The sequence below is a fragment of the Mus caroli genome, unplaced genomic scaffold (genome assembly GCF_978045245.1).
Source record: "Mus caroli unplaced genomic scaffold, Mus_caroli_1 scaffold_1, whole genome shotgun sequence".
NCBI classification, from domain to species: Eukaryota; Metazoa; Chordata; class Mammalia; order Rodentia; family Muridae; genus Mus; species Mus caroli.
Genome location: NW_028227256.1, coordinates 37,228,814 through 37,249,972, shown reverse-complemented (window position 1 = coordinate 37,249,972; position 21,159 = coordinate 37,228,814). Strand labels below are relative to the sequence as shown.

At 42.7% G+C, this 21,159-nt stretch overlaps 1 protein-coding gene across 5 annotated transcripts in view; it reads right to left on the bottom strand.

Annotated features, from left to right (window-relative positions):
* Positions 1–4,738: 4,738 nt before the first annotated feature.
* The window catches only part of Il1r1 (interleukin 1 receptor type 1), an 86,652-nt gene continuing 70,231 nt past the window's right edge, over positions 4,739–21,159 (bottom strand). For 4 of the 5 annotated variants that reach the window (XM_085836746.1, XM_029474728.2, XM_029474724.2 and 1 more), the window contains 6 exons: positions 21,068–21,133; positions 17,678–17,795; positions 15,848–15,999; positions 10,565–10,708; positions 8,495–8,662; positions 4,740–8,034 (listed from right to left, as the gene is read on the bottom strand). In XM_085836746.1, the coding sequence (XP_085692872.1) occupies positions 7,616–8,034; positions 8,495–8,662; positions 10,565–10,708; positions 15,848–15,999; positions 17,678–17,795; positions 21,068–21,133 (1,067 nt within the window). In that variant the 3' untranslated portion in view covers positions 4,740–7,615. Of the gene's footprint in view, positions 8,035–8,494; positions 8,663–10,564; positions 10,709–15,847; positions 16,000–17,677; positions 17,796–21,067; positions 21,134–21,159 lie in introns of all 5 variants that reach the window. The other variant, XR_015046938.1, reaches the window with a different exon arrangement.

The following is a 21,159-nucleotide window of genomic DNA, read 5'->3' as shown; positions in this document are numbered from 1 at the left end:
GTGTGTGTGCATATAGGGGTATGTGTGTGCACATAGGTGTATGTGTGGATGTGTGCATATAGGATATTTGTGGGCATATAGGGGTCTGTGTGCATATAGGGGTATATGTATATGTGAGGACATATAGTGATGTGTGTGTGTACACGTGTGTGCGCACGTGCACAAGTGTGCACGCTCTAGGATGAAGAGTACATGTGCCAAGACACATATATGGACATCAGAGAACCTTGGAGGGCAGGTTCTTTCCTTCCATCATTACAGGGGTTCCAGGGGTTGAGCGCAGGTCACCTGGCTTGTAGAAAGTACCTTTAGCTGCCGAGCCATGACCTCTCTGGTGGATGCCTTGAGGCAGCTCCCCAAGTTCTCAGTGGAGTGTGCTGGCTCTTGAAGGTGTAGCTCTGCCGGGCAGTCTCATACAATTCATACTAGATTTGTTGCTGCTTTGGACCTCAGTGAACTCCAAAGGATGTTGCATTCTTTCCTGCCCGAGCCAGAAAGGGAATACATACCCCAGTGGGCTGGTACAGAGACTGCCATGGCTGGAATATAAGTGGTAAATGTCTGTAGAATCCTCCATATGCATGTGAAGTGCTCTGATTGGTACCAACACCCTTTTCCAGCTGTCTAAGCATTCTGTTCAGCCTCTCTCTGCTGGGACACCCTTCTGCCTCTCTTCAATTGTCCCACTAGCTCAGTGAAAGGCTTCTCCCTAGTGGTCTCTCTCAGCAAGGGGCAGGGTAGCTAGCTGCCTGACAGGAAGAGGAGTTCCGAGGCGGTGACAAGTGACAGGCCAAACTGCCAAAGTGGAAAAGTGCCTGGTTGTCTAACTGCTGAACAGGAGGCGGGGAGGTTACATTTCCTGTAATTTTCCCCTTCTCTAAAGCTTGTTTGGGGTACACGCACATGCATGCACACAAGCACACACACACAGAGGCATGCACACACATGTACACATTAATTTTGTCTTTTTTTTAAGCAAGTATTCTTGTATTCTGACACCCTAAGTTCAAGACAGCAGCCAGGGCAGGAGGAAGGATGGCTGACCGCTAATGTTGATGGAGGAAGACTAGTATACAGAGGCAGAGAAGACAAACTGAGGCTTTGGTGTCTGGAGAGTTCCAGGAAGCTCCCAGGCTTTCAAGGCCAAAAAGCAACAGTGCTGGACACCTAGGTCTGGTAGCTGTAATGCTGGCTGCTATCAAGGGCTGAGGGATCCTGGTGGCCAGCTTGCCAGTTGCTGTCATGCTAGCAAAAGGAAAGGCTCAGTACTGGCTGCCTATGAAAGAGCAACAGCAGATACCACTCCTGCCTGCCTGTATCATGGGTGCTGTCAATCACACAGGACTAGACAAGCATCCGAGAAGGCCAGCATACAACTTCCTTCATAGCCTTCTCTCTCGATGGATCCAAGCTTCTTCTTTCCTCGATTTCTCCATTAGGCACAAGTTTAATACTCCTAGAATATCTACATAAGCTTGACAGCAGGCATATTTCCTCTGCTTTGAAATCCAGTAAAGGATATGAGACTGGGTTTATTTCTTTTAATCAATTTATTATGAAGAATCTGCAATTTAGAAAAAAAGTCACACAGCTAGATTGACATGGCAACTCACACAAGGCCTGGCCCAGCCCCGAGGTCTGCCTGTCTGAGAGGTCTTCTCCTCACACAAGTGTTGTTCTGAGGCTCACTGTGGAGCGCCACTGTGGATTTTACACCTTCACTATCAGTCACATTGATGTGCTCTTAGCCACCACAAAAAATGAAAACCCCATGACGTAATTAAACTAGACTATCAGCTTTAAATTCTCTCTCTCTCTCTCTCTCTCTCTCTCTCTCTCTCTCTCTCTCTCTCTCTCTCTCTCTCTCTCTCTCTGCCCTGGTTGTCCTGGAACTCACTTTGTAGACCTGGCTGGCCTTGAACTCAGAAATCTGCCTGCCTCTGCCTCCCAAATGCTGAGACTAAAGGCGTGCACCACCATGCCCGGCTCTTAAATTCTCTTTTATGACTCACGTGGCCTGTCCCGGCTGCATTCAGTCCTTGCTCAGTCCACACCCGATGTTTACTCTTTGTTCCTCTCCAAGTGGCATATTAAACTATAGCTGCATGCATGCTCCTTTATATATGCGTATATATAATAGAGTTATATAAATCTCTGTGTGTTAAAGGCTAGTGTTAGCATTCCTTCTAGGCTCCATCCAACAGTTATCTAGCAACAGCCTGATAGTCCTGGCTTGCTATAAAAGGGACTCTTTGGCCTCCCTTTTCTCTTTCTGATCTCTCTCTCTCTCTCTCCTTCCCTGTCCCCTCTCATTCTCTGTCTCACTCCCTTCTCAACTCCCCATCCCATGTCCCCAGTTAAACTTCATTCTATATTAGATCTGTCCTACAGCTGGTACCTCAAGGGGACAGGGGATGCCCCAGCATGGGCCCTCCAAGGTACCTCCAAACTGGTTTCCATAATGACTGTCTTAAGCTGCACTGCCACCCGTGTAGAGTAAGGCTTCTCTTAGCATCTTCCTAACATCTGGTGTCGAGTTTGTTAGTGATAGCCATTATGACGACCATAAGAGGCTACATCTCATTGTAGTTTTAATTTGCATTTCCCCTGATGACTAGGGATGTAGTACACTTTAAAAAGATATCCACCATCCCCTTGTGTTTCCTTCCTTGAAATCTGCCTGTTCAATCATTCATCCATTTGCTGACTGGACATCTCATTTCCTTGGCGTTTGGTTTTTACAGTTCATTTTAGAGTCTGGATATTAGCCACATGTATCGAATCAAGCAGGAAACACAGGAGTTGAGGAGCACTGAAGCAGAACAGAAACTCGGTTAATGACTAAGTGTTCAGGAGGGACTGCCACTGTCCACAGCCCTCAAGGTAAACAAGGCACTGCAGCTGACTCAGGCAAAGCTGGACAAGGAAAGTTGAAGAGGGAAAAAAATCAGGAGCCAGACAGAAATAAGCACCTGTCGAAACCAGAGGTTTTGACCAGAAAACAATGCCCAAATGACACCGGCAACCCATTCTAGGTAAAAGGTCCTTTAAAAGGTTGAATAGATACGGCTCTCAGCAGGCTGAGATCCTAGCAGGTGTCAACAGGATCCTACCAGCCCACAGTCTAGCAAGACAGGCCAGACTGGTCCACTTGCTCCCTGGCTCAGAGAGGCGGTGTTAGTGTTTCATCTTCAGATTTAAGATGAAATAATACACAGGAGTTAGCTGCCCAAACCAGGCAAGTCTTCCTCAGCTGCCTCCCCCCCCCCCCCAGCAGTCGGCAACCAGCGGAGTATGCCTTTGTTTGGAAGGCTGGTGCTCATTTTAAATGGTGTCATCCATTCCCTGTAAGGTTTTCCTTCTCCAGAATGTACTTGGGCACATGCTTCCACATGCAAACGCCCACCTCCCCCTACACACAGAGGCCGTGTCTCCCATGTATCCTTGCTGCTGTAAGGATTCATTTCTCATTTTATTCTAGTGAATGTGAAAACACTTCTCAATGTATCGTCCACTAGCTGCTAAAACTAAGAGGGTCTATTTGGAAGTTCAGTCCCAGGTACTGGATGGAGATGCTCCCTGTGTGACCTGGATATATATGAAGTCTATGAAGCCAGAGAGAGGAAACCTGGGTTCTAAAGCAGCCAGGCGCTCTGCCCTCGTTCAGAATCACGACTGGAGAGGAAGTCATAATCTGCAATTTTGAAAGCAGGTGGCACTCTTAGGGAGAAATAATTCCAGAGACCTCTCTCTCCAAAAGAAGCTAGTTCAAAATATGCTGGGAATGGCATTTGACGGAGAGACTTTATATACGACGTGTTAACAGTGTTAGGTCTGACCTAACACATGGCTAAGACAAACATTTGTTGGTCAAAGAACAAAAGCACACTGGCATACTGGATTCTTTGGGTGAGGAATTTAGGAAAAGTAAGTTTTCCGGCCCCCGACTGCAAACTTCTGCATACCTACTACTTTAACTTTTTATTGAGTGGTTTACTCAATAAAATGAAGACCACTGAACTCAAAGCGTCATAGTACATATATTTCAGACACCTTGCTTATTGGTCTGAGAGATATGGATATTTACCCATAAAGGCTAGAATGGCAACAGTAACAGAATATAAGATTTACATTCGTTTATCATCAGTTTAGTGATGTGATGAGGATCAAGTCCAGGGCCTCAGCTAGGCAACTGGTCTATCACAGAGCAGCAGCCTAGCTCTTAATCTACTCCATAAACAAAGGAACAGATGGGTCTAAGTAAGGGAAGTCAGGGTTCACAGAACTACCTGTTTGACCATCAACCTTATACCTTGTCTTAGTTGGAGTCATCATTGTTGTGATAAACACCATGACCAACTTCGGTAGAAAGATTTATTTGGCTTATACCTCCACAGCACTGTTCATCACTGAAGAAGTCAGGACAGAAACAAGGTAGGCGCTGATGCAGAACTTCTTGTAGAACTCAGGACTACCAGCTCAGGAGTAGCACCACTCACAATGGGCTGGGCCTCCCCCACCAATCACTAATTAAGGAAATGTTCTACAGGCCTGCCTACAGCCCAGAAATATGGATGCATTTTGTCAATTGAGGCTCCTTCCTTGCCCATGACTCTAGCATGTGTCAATCTGACATAAAACTAACCAGCACAGATATCAGCTCCCCTACTCCAAGAACACCCTGCAAAAGGCCTGGTCCTTCCTATCAGGCCTTAGAACCCATGTAAGATGAAAAAAGGACAGAGCAACCAACTTTCAGTGATATTCAAAGGAGGCTTTAACAATTTATTGGAAAACAAGTTTAGTTTATTGATCAATAATATGCACTGTACATAAATTTTGTGGTTTGTGATAGATAATATTTGGCATCTGCTGCAGAATTATAAAATCAAGTTCTTTAATAATAAAAAAAAAAACCTTCATTATTGACCAGTATAAATATAAATTATTTTAAAAAGTCATGGCTCAATACTTTCTCTGTCATAAGTAAAATTCAAAAGGCAGGAGAGATAAAAATATAAATTCTGATAAACCAGTTTTAAACACTGGCGATTAATATATGGTTGCACGTGCAAACTTTTGCAACACTTGGCCTTTTAAAAACACCATCAGAAAGTACGGTGAAATCTAAGTACTGGGGGACACATGGTCTTCAGCTGATACCAGATACTTCTGGGGAGGACCAGGAGAAGTCACAGGAAGTTCCCACTGCCTAGATGTGGTATTTCTTCCTCTCTGACTGCCCCTGGGAACCAGCAATGACTCTACCTTCTTGCTGAGGGGCTTTCTTGACACTGGCTCTGTTCCACCTCGGTCTCCGGTGTCACAAGATCTGTGGTCCTCTGTCACTGCTCTCCCCTTTATACTCTCTGGCCAAGCTTCTAAGAACTCTCATTCACAGGTAATATACACACATGTCAATACATTTTTGGGATGACAGACAAAAATAATTATCAGAAAAATCAAGCCTTGAAAGCATCACGGGTCAGGAATGACCTCACTCCAACAGACTTCTGGCTGCTGTCGGGGACAGCCTTTCCTTCTCTAACCCAGCAATCCAGTGATCTCCTGTCAGGTTGGGTTCAGGAGAAATGAGGTCAAAACTGAAGAGTCAAAATCCCAAATTGTGTGTTTTGTTTACTTCTATGTAGGTGAGAAGATGCTTTTAAATAACATTTGTGCTCAACCATAGCAGATGTGGAAAGTCTGAAAGACAGAATGGTATCCCCCTACATTCAACCCTTAAAACCAGGTTTGTTCTTGGCATGTGAACTTGGTTTTTCAATCTTCCAGAATTGTGAGGATTATTCTGAAGACAGTCATCTAGTTAAAATCAAACAAACAAATAACCAAACAAAAAACTTCTGTACCACACACACACACACACACACACACACACACAAAAGAAAAGAAAAGAAAAGAAAAGAAAAGAAAAGAAAAGAAAAGAAAAAGAAAAGAAAAGTTTTTCTTCTTACATTTTTAGTTGGGAGAAGAAATGTTGACCGTTAGGGAACCAGTGTTGGAAAATAGAAACATCATACTGAAAAATCTGAAGGTAGGTGCTATAAATCCCAACAGCGAAAAGGACTGGGTTCCTCCTGTCAAAACATGCCTCACTCAGCTGCTTCTCAAAGAACACCCGGGTCGGGTGTCCTCCCACAAGTACTGAGTTAGTACTGAGTAAGTACTGAGTACTGAGGTAAGTGCACAGGGCTAGACCTGAAATCAAAAAGTCAGAGCACAGGGACAGAAACCAGAAAGTTCAAGGCCTGGGTCCAGTAGCGTTAAGAGAGTCCTTTTGTTAAATAGGTCAGTTTCTCTCTATATCAAATTAGAATAATTGCAAATTTAAATACGATTATCCAAGACCCTTTAAAATAAAGGCCTAGGCAAATCTATACCATCTGTTCCCAATACGGAAGGCAGTGAGATACACCCACTCCCCCTCCCTGCAGACTGATTGCTGCTAGTAAAGAAACAACCTTTTACAGAGAAGCAGCAGGGTTGGGATGACAGGCAAGAGGGCTGGCCAAGTCTGAGAGTAGGCAGAGGTTGGAAGGTTGGGATCTTAGCGTTGAAATAAACTTGAAACTTTAGCAAGCTCCTCTCCTCGTCAGGTGGAGGAAATGCAAGAGCAAATCATAGGCTCGGGAAGTGGGTGGCAGGGCAAAGACAGAGACATTCCAAGAGCAGGTACGGAGGTCTCAGAGGTTGTTCGGCAATCACCCAGCAGGAAGTTGAACAGCGGCACTAGGACTCAAAGATGGGGAGGAGTGTAGACTTCAGATTCTGCGCAGAAGAGCTCCAGGGTGGGGGATTGAAACCCCTCCAGCGGTGGGGGCTGGGGTAAGAGCGAAGTCTCACGTGTGAAGGTGAGTCCTCAGACTGCCTGTGACAGGACCGAGGTAGGAAGCATTGCATTTGTTTCCAGAGAAGCAATGAGCCGAGTAAAACACAGAAGGAAGATGGCGCGACAGCCATTTTAGGGTGGAAGCTTGATTAGAAGAAACCTGTGGGTGTCTGACTTCCTTCTACAGTTAATTTAAAATCTAGACCTCTGCAGAAAGCTAAAGTGACTGCAGAAGAGTGAACCCCACAGAATCCTTCTTCACTGAAACCGTGGTTTTCAAGGTCTACACAATAAAATGCAGTCTTTGAAAACGAAGTTTGGCGGCCAAGGTATCTGGAAAATATCTGGAAGAAATGCCTTTCACTGTGGGGTATCAGTAAACCCCACCCGCACTTATACTTTGGGGAGCCACTTCTTTGACAGCGACCTCCAAAGTGTCCTCAGACAACCACAATTCCACTGTGAGACTCCACAGAATCTAATTAAACCATCCACACATGTGGCCATTTCCTGACGCCTCCTACGCCCAGTTCACTGCCTCGACTGTTAGTCAAGCATCCCAGAGCAGCATCCCTGAGCAACCATGGCTCTCTGAGCGGCCCTGGCCACCAAGTCCTGTTCTCTTCACAATCCAGTTCCAGGTGATCTGGGACAAGGGACTGCACAGGTTTGGTTCATGACTGTTTTACTGGGAGGCACAGCCCAACTGCAGCCTCTTATGATGGGAGACATTCTGAAGTTCTTGGCCTGCCCACTTTTGCCATGCTAGCCGAGTGGTAAGTGTGTTGTTGCCGGCAATTTCTCCTTAGTGTCCCGCACAAGATCCAGGGTTAGTAAGTGGTGTTTAGACAATGGTGATCTCCGTTGGGCTGGCATCTGGTATCTTAAGTTTTTCCAGAACCTGGTCTTTGCAGACTGTGGTCTTTCTTGAAAGTCTCCTGACCAGCTAATGGCTCCGTGTTTCTGCTTAATGAACTGAATAGAATCTGGCATTTTCTCATAGTCTTGGATTTTTTCCAACTCAAGCAGGACGATTTTAATTCCTTCCTGGATGAGAGCATTGTATATAGCTATTTGCTCTTCAGATGACTGGCCCAGCCAGCTGAAGGCTCCCATATCTCTCACTAGAATGATAATCAGCCTCCTGCTTTTCTTTACATTTTCATTAGTAACCTCGATGGTATCTGTAAGACACAAAGTGCAGTGCAGTCAGGCAAGAGGCCATCAATATATTCTTTCCTGAATTCAACACTCAAAGATGCTCTTCCTAGACTCTTTTTTATGTCTCCTGTTGCTTCTTCCTTGCCTTACTTGAGATTCAATGACAATTAAAATTTACAGACCAGCTCAAAAACTGACCCATGAAAGACAGACTTTGCTCTTGGAACCTGGAAAACTCTCAGCCAAAAAATTTTAAACTTCTTGTTAGGTTGATTGATCTATAATACTCCTAGTCTATTAAAGCAGTTGCATGTGATTAGATCTAACTAGTCATTACATTCCAGGATACTAAAAGTCAATTAAACATTGGCCCAACATGACTAAGGGAAAGTTCATAATTTTTCAGTCTTCCGATGTGTACAATGGTGCCAGCCTTCCAGAATCAGAGCTCAGCAACTAACTTCACAAGAAACATTTACATACCTTCTCCAGCATAGTCGTCCCTTCCATGAATGAACAGCTTGTATCCAAACTGTCCCTCCAAGACCTCAGGCAACAGTTTAAAAACAAAAGTATCTAAGTCTGAGAAGGACGCCTCTCCCAGGGTCTTGGGATAAAGAATATAAGCATCGTATGTCTTTCCATCTGAAGCTAAAAGGGAAATGAAATTTAGAGCCGTGACAGGAAAGGGATTCGATAAATCAACAGCACCAACATTCATTTCTGACTGAAAGAGCAATACCAACAGTCTAAGGCTGCTTTAAAAACACAAGAGAGATTGTAGCTTTGTTTCCAAAGCTTAGAGGGCAACGCGCCTTCTCACGTGTTTTTTAAGTGGGCATTTAAGTTTTCCGCATATATTTAAATAGTCTCCACATTAGTTTTGATTGTCAGCTTGACACAGTTAGTCATTTGAGAAGATGGAGCCTCAGCTGAGAAACCTCCCACCAGACTAGCAATAGGGCATTTTCTTGACCAGTGATAGATGTGGGAGGGAGGGCCCAGCCCACTGTGGGAGGAGCCATCCCTAGGAAGGTGGCCCCAATGGCTTTAGAATGTGAGTTGAGCAAACTTTGGGGAGGAAGCCAGTAAGTAGCACCCCTCTATACTCTCTGCTTCAGTCCCTGCCTCCAGGTTCCTGTCCTGATTTCATCAGAGATGAAATGACTATAAGCTGTCTCAGCCAACCCAGGCAAAGTGGTTCCTGAATACACTTTGTCCATGGTAAACACCTTCAAATTGTCTATAGAAACCCTAACTAAGACAAATAGTCACAGAGGCTATACTCAGACTGTAACTTTTGACTATTAACAAAAAACTACCATTTCATTCATTTGAATGTATAAAATATAACCTAAATAATAGAATCATATACACTAGCATTCACTTTATGCACAATCTTTTTCTATTTCAAAAATATAATTTATTCATTCCTTATAAACTTCATACATGTATGGAGTGTATTCTGATCATATCTACCTGTCCCTGTTCCACTCCATCTCCCCCCAGAGCTTTCCTCTGAGCATCCCCCTCCTAGCTTCATGTCCTTCACTTATGTCCCTCTGAGTGAGTCCAGCTAGTGTCCTTTGTACCCGAATCAGCACAGAGCCATCTTCTGGAGCACAGGCAGCCTGCCAAGGGACATAACTCCAAAGAAGACTGACTGTCCCCAGCAGCCAGCACCCATTCTCAGCTAGGGGCGGGGCTTTGTGTGCTCCTCACTCTCCATGGCTGGATCTTCAAAGGCAGCCATAGCTTCTTTTCTAACATTAGCATCGTGCAAATTGTTCCTATTTCTCCTTGAACTTGTGCATTTGACTTCCCCTATAGAATATTGTTTGTTATGCTTGTGAATTTATTTTTAACTTCCCAGAAACAAAAATTGCATGTTGAGATTTTTTTTAATGTCAGCCTCTGTTTTCACTAATATATGTCAACTCTAAAATGGTTGCACGTTTCATTGTAATGTTTTCATCTATGTATATAAAATACCAGAGTCACCCTTACTATTCTTTCTTTTCAATCCTCTCCCACAATAGCTTTTTAAATTCTCATGTTTTACTACAAAATTGCCCTCACATAGCATTTAATGCCCCCTATATTCACACAATATGATCAGACCCTAATCACCTTTTCTTACACTAGCGTCTAAATACCTCAAGCCCTACATTCTTATTCTTCCTATATTAGTTTGATATGATGCTGTCATTTATAGATAAAAAGGGACTTTCTTTGGGTATAGAAATCTCTATTTCATTTGAATGTGGGTCATGAAGTCCATAGGGCACATGCAGCACAGAGCATGGCCTAACAATGGATTCTGGGTAACTAACTTACAGACAGGCGCTCTGAACACCCGTGTGTCCTGCCAATAAGGAAGCTAGGGTGGTAACTTAGACATGAGTGGTATCAAGGCAGATCATTTATGAAGCTAAATGAGAATAAATAAGGCTCTCATATAAGCCAATGTCATCGTTAAGAGCCTTCAGGACAAATGCTATTCATCATCTTCGACTACCCAGAGAAAACATTTCATGGAATATAAAATTATACCTTTTGAGGGAAGAAAACCAGAGCAGGAGTCCCTGTACCAAAGCACTATGTCAACCTTGAAGACTTTATAGATACACACACAGCATATAACTGTAGCGGTGAGGATGATAAAGCCCCCGATGAGGTAATTCTTGAAGTCAGGGACTACAACAGAAAAGAGGAGAGAATCATTAGAACCAGGAAGAATGGAAGCTCTTGGCATGGCAATTTGAAGGTGTTTACCACAGACAAAGTGTATTCAGGAACAGACCCATGTCTGTTAGTTCAGTATCACTGGTACCGATGACCACAAATGAGCTAGGCAATGGAATTCTATTGAAAATTAAGGTTTCTTCATTTAAATTCCCACCTCAAGCATAATGCTCAGGAAGAGAAAACCCACTGGGAACTACAGAGACAAAGTCCACAGCGATGCAACAGACGTCAAAAGCCTGCAGGATTCACCAAGCAGCAGGGAGAGCATGTCAGGAAGAAACAAAAGATGTCGACCAGAGAACTAAGTCAAGAAGCAGGAGGGTGGGGGTGGGGGTGGGGGGGAATCCAGAAGAATAAAAGCAAGGAAAACACCTTTTTGCTGCCAAGACATGGGTAGCAACCAGGGAAAATCTAAACACTTAATGATTTTACTTCTCTGATTTATTCATTCATTCATTTTTGCTTACATTCCTATATATTTTTAGTCAACTACAGAGTATTTAAGCAATACTTCGCATTTGTACACATGTCCTACTGTTCTTTTTATTTTTATTTTTATTTTCAAAAACAATGGTGACCCAATCTCTGGGCACAACAACTAGAATCCTAATCTTTTTTTAAAAATTAGATATTTACTTTATTTACATTTCAATGCTATCCAGAAAGTTCCCTATACCCTCCTCCCCCCCCTCCCCCCCCACCCCCCGCCCTGCTCCCCTACCCACCCACTCCCACTTCTTGGCCCTGGCATTCCCCTGTACTGGGGCATATAAAGTTTGCATGACCAAATATGAACTAGAATCCTAATCTTGTACGCTATATTAAATCTAATTTCTCCAGTGGTGAATCCACTAGGATTCTCCATAAGCCAGGAGACACTAGTCCTCACGCTATCTCTGTCCAAAAAAATTCTAACTCTCTCTTCCTCTTTCTCTTCCTCAGTCCAACCCAGAAGTCCTGCCTACTCACCCAGTGATTGACTTTCTTTATTCATTAAGGGATTGGTTCACAAGAAGTCACCTGGCTACCTGACTCACTCCTTGTCCTCATCCCCTCCCTGGAGAGCGGAATTAGCATCTAAATACAAACAGCGCCAGGGCCACTTCCCCGTTTCTGTTCTACTAAAAAACAAAACCTTTCTCTCAAGTATAAATAGAACACAACTGAGCCGGGCGTGGTGGCGCACGCCTTTAATCCCAGCACTCGGGAGGCAGAGGCAGGAGGATTTCTGAGTTCGAGGCCAGCCTGGTCTAAAGTGAGTTCCAGGACAGCCAGGGCTATACAGAGAAACCCTGTCTCGAAAAACCAAAAAAAAAAAATAGAACACAACTACTACCATTTTGTAAGTTATAAAGTATAAGATAGAACTAACACCCAGTCCATCATTTATGTTACTTAGATAGAACTTTGTCATCTATCCTAAATTAAAAGAGTAATTATTCTACCTTGAGTTATATCTCTGCTTTAGATAGTATGCCATTTGAAAACAATCCTCTCAAATCTGCTCTCACAGTAAATAGCCTGGGTTGGCTATGAGACTGTAGGTAGTTTTTCAACCCCATCAGAAATCTAAGAATGACCAACATTAACTGAAAATATATAGGAAGCCTAACACAGCTTCCAGAACTCAGACAAATTGTAGAGACAGCTGCCTACTTATACAGCCCCAGTAAGTCAGTAAGCTGGAGTATCCATCTGTCTTCAGCCTTCTGGCCCAGGATCATCTGACAGACCTAGAGAAGTAGGAAGTTAAGGACTAGCCTATTCTGTCTCTGCAGAACTAAGCTGTCCTAACCTGTAAACTGTGTCCTTTTTCTGGACAATGTTATGTCTGTAGATGAAATGAGGCAATTCTTGCCTAGTGGCTGTCTCAGCACAATGGAGCAACTCCACTGATGCTCGGTTTCTTCTTTGAATCCACGAATGGGAAGCTGTTAGGAGCAGATTGTCTCAACAAGTGAATAAACAACATTAAACGTCACATTCTGTGGATTTCTGGCGTTTTTGAAAGCCAACTGTCTATGTAAAGTAATCTGGACTGTTGTCCATGAACTACTCTCAGATATTTCTAACTAAATATCTTGAAAGCACCCTAACAATAAACTCAGAGTCATGAATTTGTTATCTGGCCCTTAACTCACAGGCTTAATCATCTCAGGTCAGTTTGTAATAACAGTTATAGAAGGACTGGGTCTAAGCCCTATACTTTTAAACATTTTTGTATCAATAGAAGAAATTTATACCAATGAAAACCTTAATTTTCTATCAAAATTAATTCTGTACCAAAATAAGAAAGTATGACTTCAACTTAGTAACAATTATAAAAATTTCTACCAAATGAGATTATGGCTATACAATCAATTCTGGCTATTTCCTCCCTGTTCCAATTATGACCATTTCTTCATTCCCTAGAAAGGCAACCTTAGAATAATCACATCCAGTCCCAAAGCCCAGGTTACTGGGACAAAGACTTTTTATAACTTCTTCAGGCTGAATCTGGGCATTGAGATATTTTTGAAGGGGGTGGGGGGAGGGGAGGGAAAATGGGGGAGTTTGTTGACCTTAAGAAAGCCACACCAATGATTGTATTAGTCTCTGTTGTCTGTGTCCTGAATAGATTCAGCTTTAAGCACAAGACATCAGGAGTTCAAGCAGGTCAGTTCATCATGTCTGATGAGGAGACTCACAAAGGCTGTATATTCTATAATATACAAATCTCAAAACAAAATTTAGCATCATCAAGATGACTTTTTTGTTGGATTCTCTGGGATCTAGTTCTCCCTCTATCAAATCTGATGCAAATTACTCTGGAAGGTGAACAGACACAAATCACCTTTTCTTTTTTGGTTTTGTTTTTTTTTTTGTTGTTTTTTTTTTTTTTTTTTTTTTTTTTTTGGTTTTTTCGAGACAGGGTTTCTCTGTATAGCCCTGGCTGTCCTGGAACTCACTTTGTAGACCAGGCTGGCCTGGAACTCAGAAATCCTCCTGCCTCTGCCTCCCGAGTGCTGGGATTAAAGGCATGTGCCACCACGCCCAGCACTAATCACCTTTTCTAAAAACACAAAGACAAAACCTTTCTCCCAGATCAGCACATTCTTGAGCCAGTAACCAAAAAAACCTTTATATTGACCTCTCTCCCATAGGAATAACATAACCACAAAACTCAAAATCACACACATTTTGAAAGTTAAAACAATCCAAAACACATGAAGTAAACTAAAATACTGTATGTGCCTATTCTTAGGCCTTTTCTATTTTGCCAGGCACCATAATAACCAAGAATTCCCATGGAGCCCACGTTAGACAGAATTTGAGTATCCTGTGAGGCATATTAGAGCAATGTATGTTTATACCATCTTTAAAACAATTGATTCACACTTGTATCTGCTTATAAGCAGGCAGCTAGTCAAAGCAGGATTTACACCCAGAATTCCCGTGGAGCCCATGTAAGACAGAATTTGAGTATCTGTAAGACGTATTAGAGCAATATATCTTTACACCATCTTTCTGTTCAGCTCTCTGCCTGGAGCTATAGACATTATTAATACCTGTATAATATCTATCTGTTGCTCTCTCTACCTGGAGCTACAGACATTAATAATTAATACCTGATCAAAGCAGGCAATGATTATCACTGCACTCTCTACTGTGACTAATTTTCCCTATCCTAGTTCCAAACCGCAGACGAAATTCCCCATGTGATTTGGACAGAATCTGTATATAAATCTATCCTAAAAGCAAATAATCCTAATTTTAAATTCACAGTTCAATCCCTCTGACTTAAAATGTAGGCAACTTCATTCTTCTAACTCAAGGCAGCTTGCAATTCCCCACAGCAGGGAACCTCAGGGCCTGCTTAGTTTCAGTCCCACGCGCCCCCCCACCCCCCACTCCTCGCACTTGGATCACGTGACTAATCTAGCGCCACCTTTCTCTCACTTAGAAGATGAAACTTTAACTCTCAGGCTACTAATCTTAAATTTCTAGTGGATTCGTACCCAACACATTGGCTTACCACCTGTTGCAGGAAATATTAAAAAGGACTGGCAAGTTCCCATGCTACTCTCTGCCCTGGCGGGCTGGCAAGCTATGAACTGGTGGCACAGCCTGTTCTTATCTCGTGAAGACTCTCTGACTCAAAACTCCAAAGTCTCTCCACCCAGCACACTAAGTTCCCACTGGCGGGTTGTTATTATGCTGGCCCCATGCTTCCAATCCCTCATGGCCTTTGTGGTGCACATCAGGTAAACCCACACTTTGCTGTTGTACCTTTCTCTCTGAAACCCAGCCAAGTCATCGAAAGAAGAAAAACACCACACAAACTTAGTTCAGAAACAATGGTAACTCAATCTCTGGGAACAGCAACTATAACCCTCATCTTGTAAGCCTTATTAAATCTAATTTCTCCTATGGTGAATCCTGGCAGATTTGCCATAAGCTGGGAGACACTAGTAGCTATGTCTTGTACTCACACTATCTCCGTCCAAAAGATTCTAACTCTCTCCTCCTATGCCCTGCTTTTCTTAGTCAGCTTTAGTATTGTTTAGTATTTAACAATATTTCACAATCATTCTCAGGTTTTTGGACTATACCAACTCTCAAAAACCAGTGGTCTCAGACATCCTTGTTATAAGTGGAGTATTTATGCTTTCTGTGTATAGCCATCTTGTTTGGTCATGTGTTTAAACATATTCATGATGTGCTTGCAATGAAGCAAATATAGGTAGCTATCAGCCAGGAAGAAGAAGAGGAGGAGGAAGAGGAGAAGAAGCAGAAGAAGAGGAAGAGGAAGAGCAGGAGAGGAAGAAGAAGAGGAGGAGGAGGAGGAGAACAACAACAGAGAGAAATAGGTAGTATCCTAACCAAAGAAACTAAGAAGGGCTCCTGTGCCTGGGATACATGATGCCTCCGAAGTGGTACCCAGACAGAGGCAGCCAGAGTTGGATAGAAAGATCAGAGAATTCAGGACAAGAAGCAAAATGGATGGGAAGTTATCGCTGAAGAAGGGGTGAGGAGTGTTCCAGGCAAAGGAAAGCACACTGGAGTCCACCAGGCTAGGCGGCTTTTAAGTAAGCCTTTGATACTCACCTGGGTATATTAACCGCACATGCGCTGACTCAAAAATATTTGTGTTCTTAACAACACAGATAAACGGAGAGCGATAAAACTGGCTTTTAACTTCTGAAATGTTAAGTGTTGTAATGAGTGTGTATTTTCTTTTGGTTGAAGGATGTTCCACACTGTTCAAGAGAAGGGGGTGAGGAGGGGGTTAATACAACAGAGTTGGTAAGATGCTTCAACACAGAATCAGACCTGCAGGCCCAGTTAACTGCTTTATTTGTATCATATATCACAGCTCAAATAATCACCGTCCCAGGTCACGTGGATAACAGCTTGTTGTCAAGACAAATCTGAAACTGTATAACCTCAAGGTGAGAAACACTCAGTAGCAAAGAAATCAACATGAATTAGCAGCTTGCAAGAAATTAAAAAACAACACCCCCTTCTCTCTCTCTCTCTCTCTCTCTCTCTTTCTCTCTCTCTCCTCTCTCTCTCTCACATACACACTCACATACTCTCTCATATATACACAATTATCTCTCTCACATACAGTCTCACACACCTACACACATGCTCACACACACATACATTCTCACATATTCTCACATTCTCACACTCACTTTCTCTCACTCACACACTCTCTCAAACACACTTTCTGTCACATACTCACACACACTCATATATACTCACATAACATACACACTCACACACACACTCTCACATACTCTTTCACATACACTCTCACACATACATACACAGTCTCTCTGACACACACATATATACTCTCTCACATATACATACATACATATGCAAACACTCTCTCACACATACACACTCTCACACACACACTTTCTCAGACACATATGCACATATTCTCTCTCACACACAGACATGCACAGCTCTTTCTCACACACACATACACACTCACATATACACACTATCTCACATATACTCACACACACTCTTATACACACTCTCACACACTCACACTCTCACACACTCTCTCTTACATACATACACTCTCTCTACCATGCACATACTCTTTCACACACACACATACACACTCTCACACACATACTTTCTCAGACACATATGCACACATTCTCTCTCACACACAGACATGCACAGCTCTTTCTCACACACACATACACACTCACATATACACACTCTCTCATATATACTCACACACACTCTTATACACACTCTCACACACTCACACACTCTCTTTTACATATATACACTCTTTCTACAATACACATACTCTTTCGCACACACATATACATACTCTCTTGAATATACATTCTCTCTGACACACACATAATTTCTCTCACACACACATAAACATATATACACACTCTCACAAACACACACACATTCTCTCTGTCTGTCACACATACATACATGCTCATACATACACACACAAACACACACACACACACTACAGGGACAGATGACAAAGGGTGTTGCATATGAAGGAACAAGAAGGAGTTAACCTGGGACATCTCCATCCATCCCATGGAGACTGAGGCCGGGCATCTGACTCTTGATTCCCTCCATGCGCCTTTCCAGGTTCTACTTAATATACATGAAAAGCCCCTCAGTTCAGTGCTGTCACAGCACCAAGTAGAATGTGAGAGAAGGGCTTTTAGCCAGTGTGGAATTTGCACAGTGGCACGTACTTTTAACAACAACAACAAAAATTAGAATTTCTCCCAAATATTGTCTATCACTTAGCAAAGCTCAAAGTGGGCAGCAAAGAGCTAGAAGCAGCCAGCCTTCAGCTAGCCCTCAGTCTTAGACTCAAACTAGAACAGATGTGTCCCAGAATGTAGCATCAAAATTGATTGGCAAACTCACTATTGATAGTCTTCAGCTAGAAATGGATCATTCCATTCAATTTCTGATCCATTCCACTTCCAGTAGACAAGATCTGAGAACTGGCCTGTGACGTTGCAGATCAGTTGTATCGTGGATCCTGAAAAACAATGCATTTGACTCCAAAGACTGTTGCCTTTATTGCAATCTATCCACATTTATAAATGGTCATTGAACAAGAATGTTAAGGTATAGAAAAACAGAATGAAAGAGGAAAATTTCCCTAATCCTCATCATCCAGAGAACACCACTGTTTGGTTCTTTATATACCCCAGTCTTTGTCTTTCTCTTTAGACAACAGCAGTCTGTGAATGGTATCTCATTGTCTATTAATTTGTAATTATTGTGGCTGGGAACTTCAGCCTCCAAGATGAGTCCTCAGAAATACCCTGTTGCTATGAGACCACTTAGCATTATCATATAATTATGCCCTAACGATATGGTTATTGTCGAATGGAATTTCTAAAATTTCATTATTATGATGAATAATTTAAGGAACACCCCTCTTATAATACTGTTTTCACAAATCTACAGATATGACTTGGAGTAAGAACCTGAAGGCAGAATGTACTTGTAGTGGTGGACCTCAAACCCATGCCCTTGCCGTATTTCCAGTTCTCACAAGAAGATAGAGTTTCAAATCCAAACTCCAATCAAGTAAGACTCTACCAGCTCACTCACCCTGAAGCAGCATGTGCAGCTGCCATTTCATACAGACGCCCAGAAAACAAGGACTATTCACTAAGCATTGTCCTCCAAAGAAGAAAAAATTCAAGCTCAATTTTCACTTCCATATTCTTTTCTTCCATGAGTGGCTCTGGAGTAGTGGGACTGAGGGCCCAGAATACACCTTGATATGGTCTTCATCACAGCCCAGACCACCCGCATCTCTTTTTTATTACTTATTTTTTTATTTATTTACATGCATGGGTGTCTTGCTTGCATATAGACACCACATGTATGCCTGGTGTCACAGAAGGTATTGTATCCCCTGGAGCTGCTGATCGTTGTGGGCTGCTATGTTGGTGCTGGGAACTGAACTCAGGTCCTCTGGAAGAGCAGTCAGTGCTTTTAACCACCAGCCATCTCCCTAGCCCCTCCCTCCTACACTTCTTGAACCACTGGTGAATTAACCCACACTTCTTAGGTTCCTATTCACTGGCCCCTCGCTGCTCTCACACAGAGAACACAGTGTTTAGCTGCCCCATCAGAAAGAGCTCACTGGTGTCTAGCTGCTCTTCATTCATCAAAGACACCTCCTCTTCATAGACACAAAGATTTCCCAGGAAGATTTCCAGACTAGCTGTCTTTATCTTTGTTTATGAAAATTCTTTGAGGCCGACCATTTGTCTTTTCATAACCAAAGTTTATGAGGGGTTTTATTCACTGTATCTCTCCTCATTCACGCTTTTCTTAAAAGCCCTCTCCACTACCAGACCAGGGAAGAGCCACGGTAGGGATTTGTGGGGTATTTGTGCAGGGATTTGATAATCCCATTGCCTTTTGATCCTGAAGCCTTCTGGGGTGTAATGTGCTATCTTCTGGGCTATCTTAACCATAAAGTTTTAATCCAAGCAGTTGATTTAACTCCAGACCATTGGTTGATATGAAGTTTCTTTTCTATGGTATGTTACCTTTATTGTAGGATAACTTCTCATTTATCCTTTACTTTCTCAGTAAAAGTAAGTACACACACCTATATTCATCTGTGTGTGTGTGTGTGTGTAAGGGTGCAGGTGTACCTGTGTATCTGTGTGTGTAAGTGTGAAGGTATAACTATGTATATGTATGTATGTATCTGTGTATGTGTGTGAGAGTATAGGCACCTGAGTGTATTAAGTGTGTAGTTGACTTGTGTCTGTGTGTGTATATCTGTGTATGTGTGTGTGTATGTGAGAAAGAGTGCAGGCATATCTCTGTATGTGTATGTGTGTAAGAATACAGCTGTATCTGTGTGTGTAAGTGCACAGGTATACCTGTGTACATGTGTGTATGTATCTGTTATGTGTGTAAGGGTGTAAGAATATCTGTGTGTATGTAAGTATGCAGTTGACCTGTGCATGTGTGTGTACCTGTGTATGTGTGTGTATGTGAGAAAGAGTGCAGGTGTATCTGTGTGTGTGTGTGTGTGTGCAGGTCTAACTGTGCATATGTGTGTATGTATCTGTGTATGTGAGTGTTCAGTTGTACCTGTGTGTGTATGTGTCTGTGTATGTAGGGAAGAATACAGGTATATCTGTGTGTTTATATGTGTTTAAGAGTGCAGGTATACCTGTGTACGTGTGTATATCTGTGCATGTATGTAAGAGTATAGGTGTATCTCTGTGTGTTTAAGTGTGCAGGTATACCTGTGTATGTGTGTTTAAGTGTGCAGGTATACCTGTGTCTGTGTGTGTATCTGTGTATGTGTATGTATGTGTGTAAGAGTGCAGGTGTATCTGTGTGCAATAGAGCTCACCTATTACTCCAGACTGGCTGGCCATCCAGTCATAGGTCTGCACCTGTTTCTGTGTCCCCAGCAGAGATTACAAATGTCCATCCTCACACCCAGATCTTAGCATGGACGATGCAGTCAGACTCAGGCCCCACAGCCTTTACTGATAAAGTCACCCCATCTCCTTTCTATTTTATTGTCTTTAAGACAGAACCCATTTGTGGTCAAGGAGAACCTCAGGCTCCCAGTCCCACTGCCTGGACTTCCCAAGCTACAGTGCACACCACCAGCTTAACACAGCACTCCCTCTCCTCTCCTCTCCCCTCCCCTCCCCTCCCCTCCCCTCCCCTCCCCTCCCCTCCCCTCCTCTCTCTCTCTCTCTCTCTCTCTCTCTCTCTCTCTCTCTCTCTCTCTCTCTCTCTCTCTCTCTCTCTCTGGAGGCTGCAAAGGCTGGTCCATACATGCCAGAAAGGGACACACACAATGACCAGGGTGGATCTTTATTCTTGACTTTTAAAAAAGCTGACTAGCCTAGAAAAGCATTTCATAGAGCAATTATCATTTTTGACATATATAGTCTTACCTCTTACTGCCTAAAAGATTAGCTCTAACTATAAAAAAAATCTGTGCCAAGGAGATAAATTGTATATCATTAACATGTGATTGCTGTTTGCATTGATATTAAGGTTCCATTAGAAAGCAGGGGTAGGAGAGTCTGATATGGTTATGGTTTTGCCTTAAGAGGCAAAAACTTAAAAAAAAAATAAATTTAAGAAATAAATTCAAACCATTTAAAACTCATTTAACTATACAATGGAGAGTGGAGAATGTGTCACTATCCCTCTGTAGCTTGTGATGTGTGTGTTGTGAAGGTACACACACATCTTCATCGTGAGTCCAGGATAATGGCTTCACCACACCCTGGGAAGCCTGCTTACCTGGATCAACTTCGATCGTCTCATTCCGCGGGCTCAGGATAACAGGTCTGTCCCTCTTGTTTTCATCTGCAAAAGGAAAACCCACAGAGCTC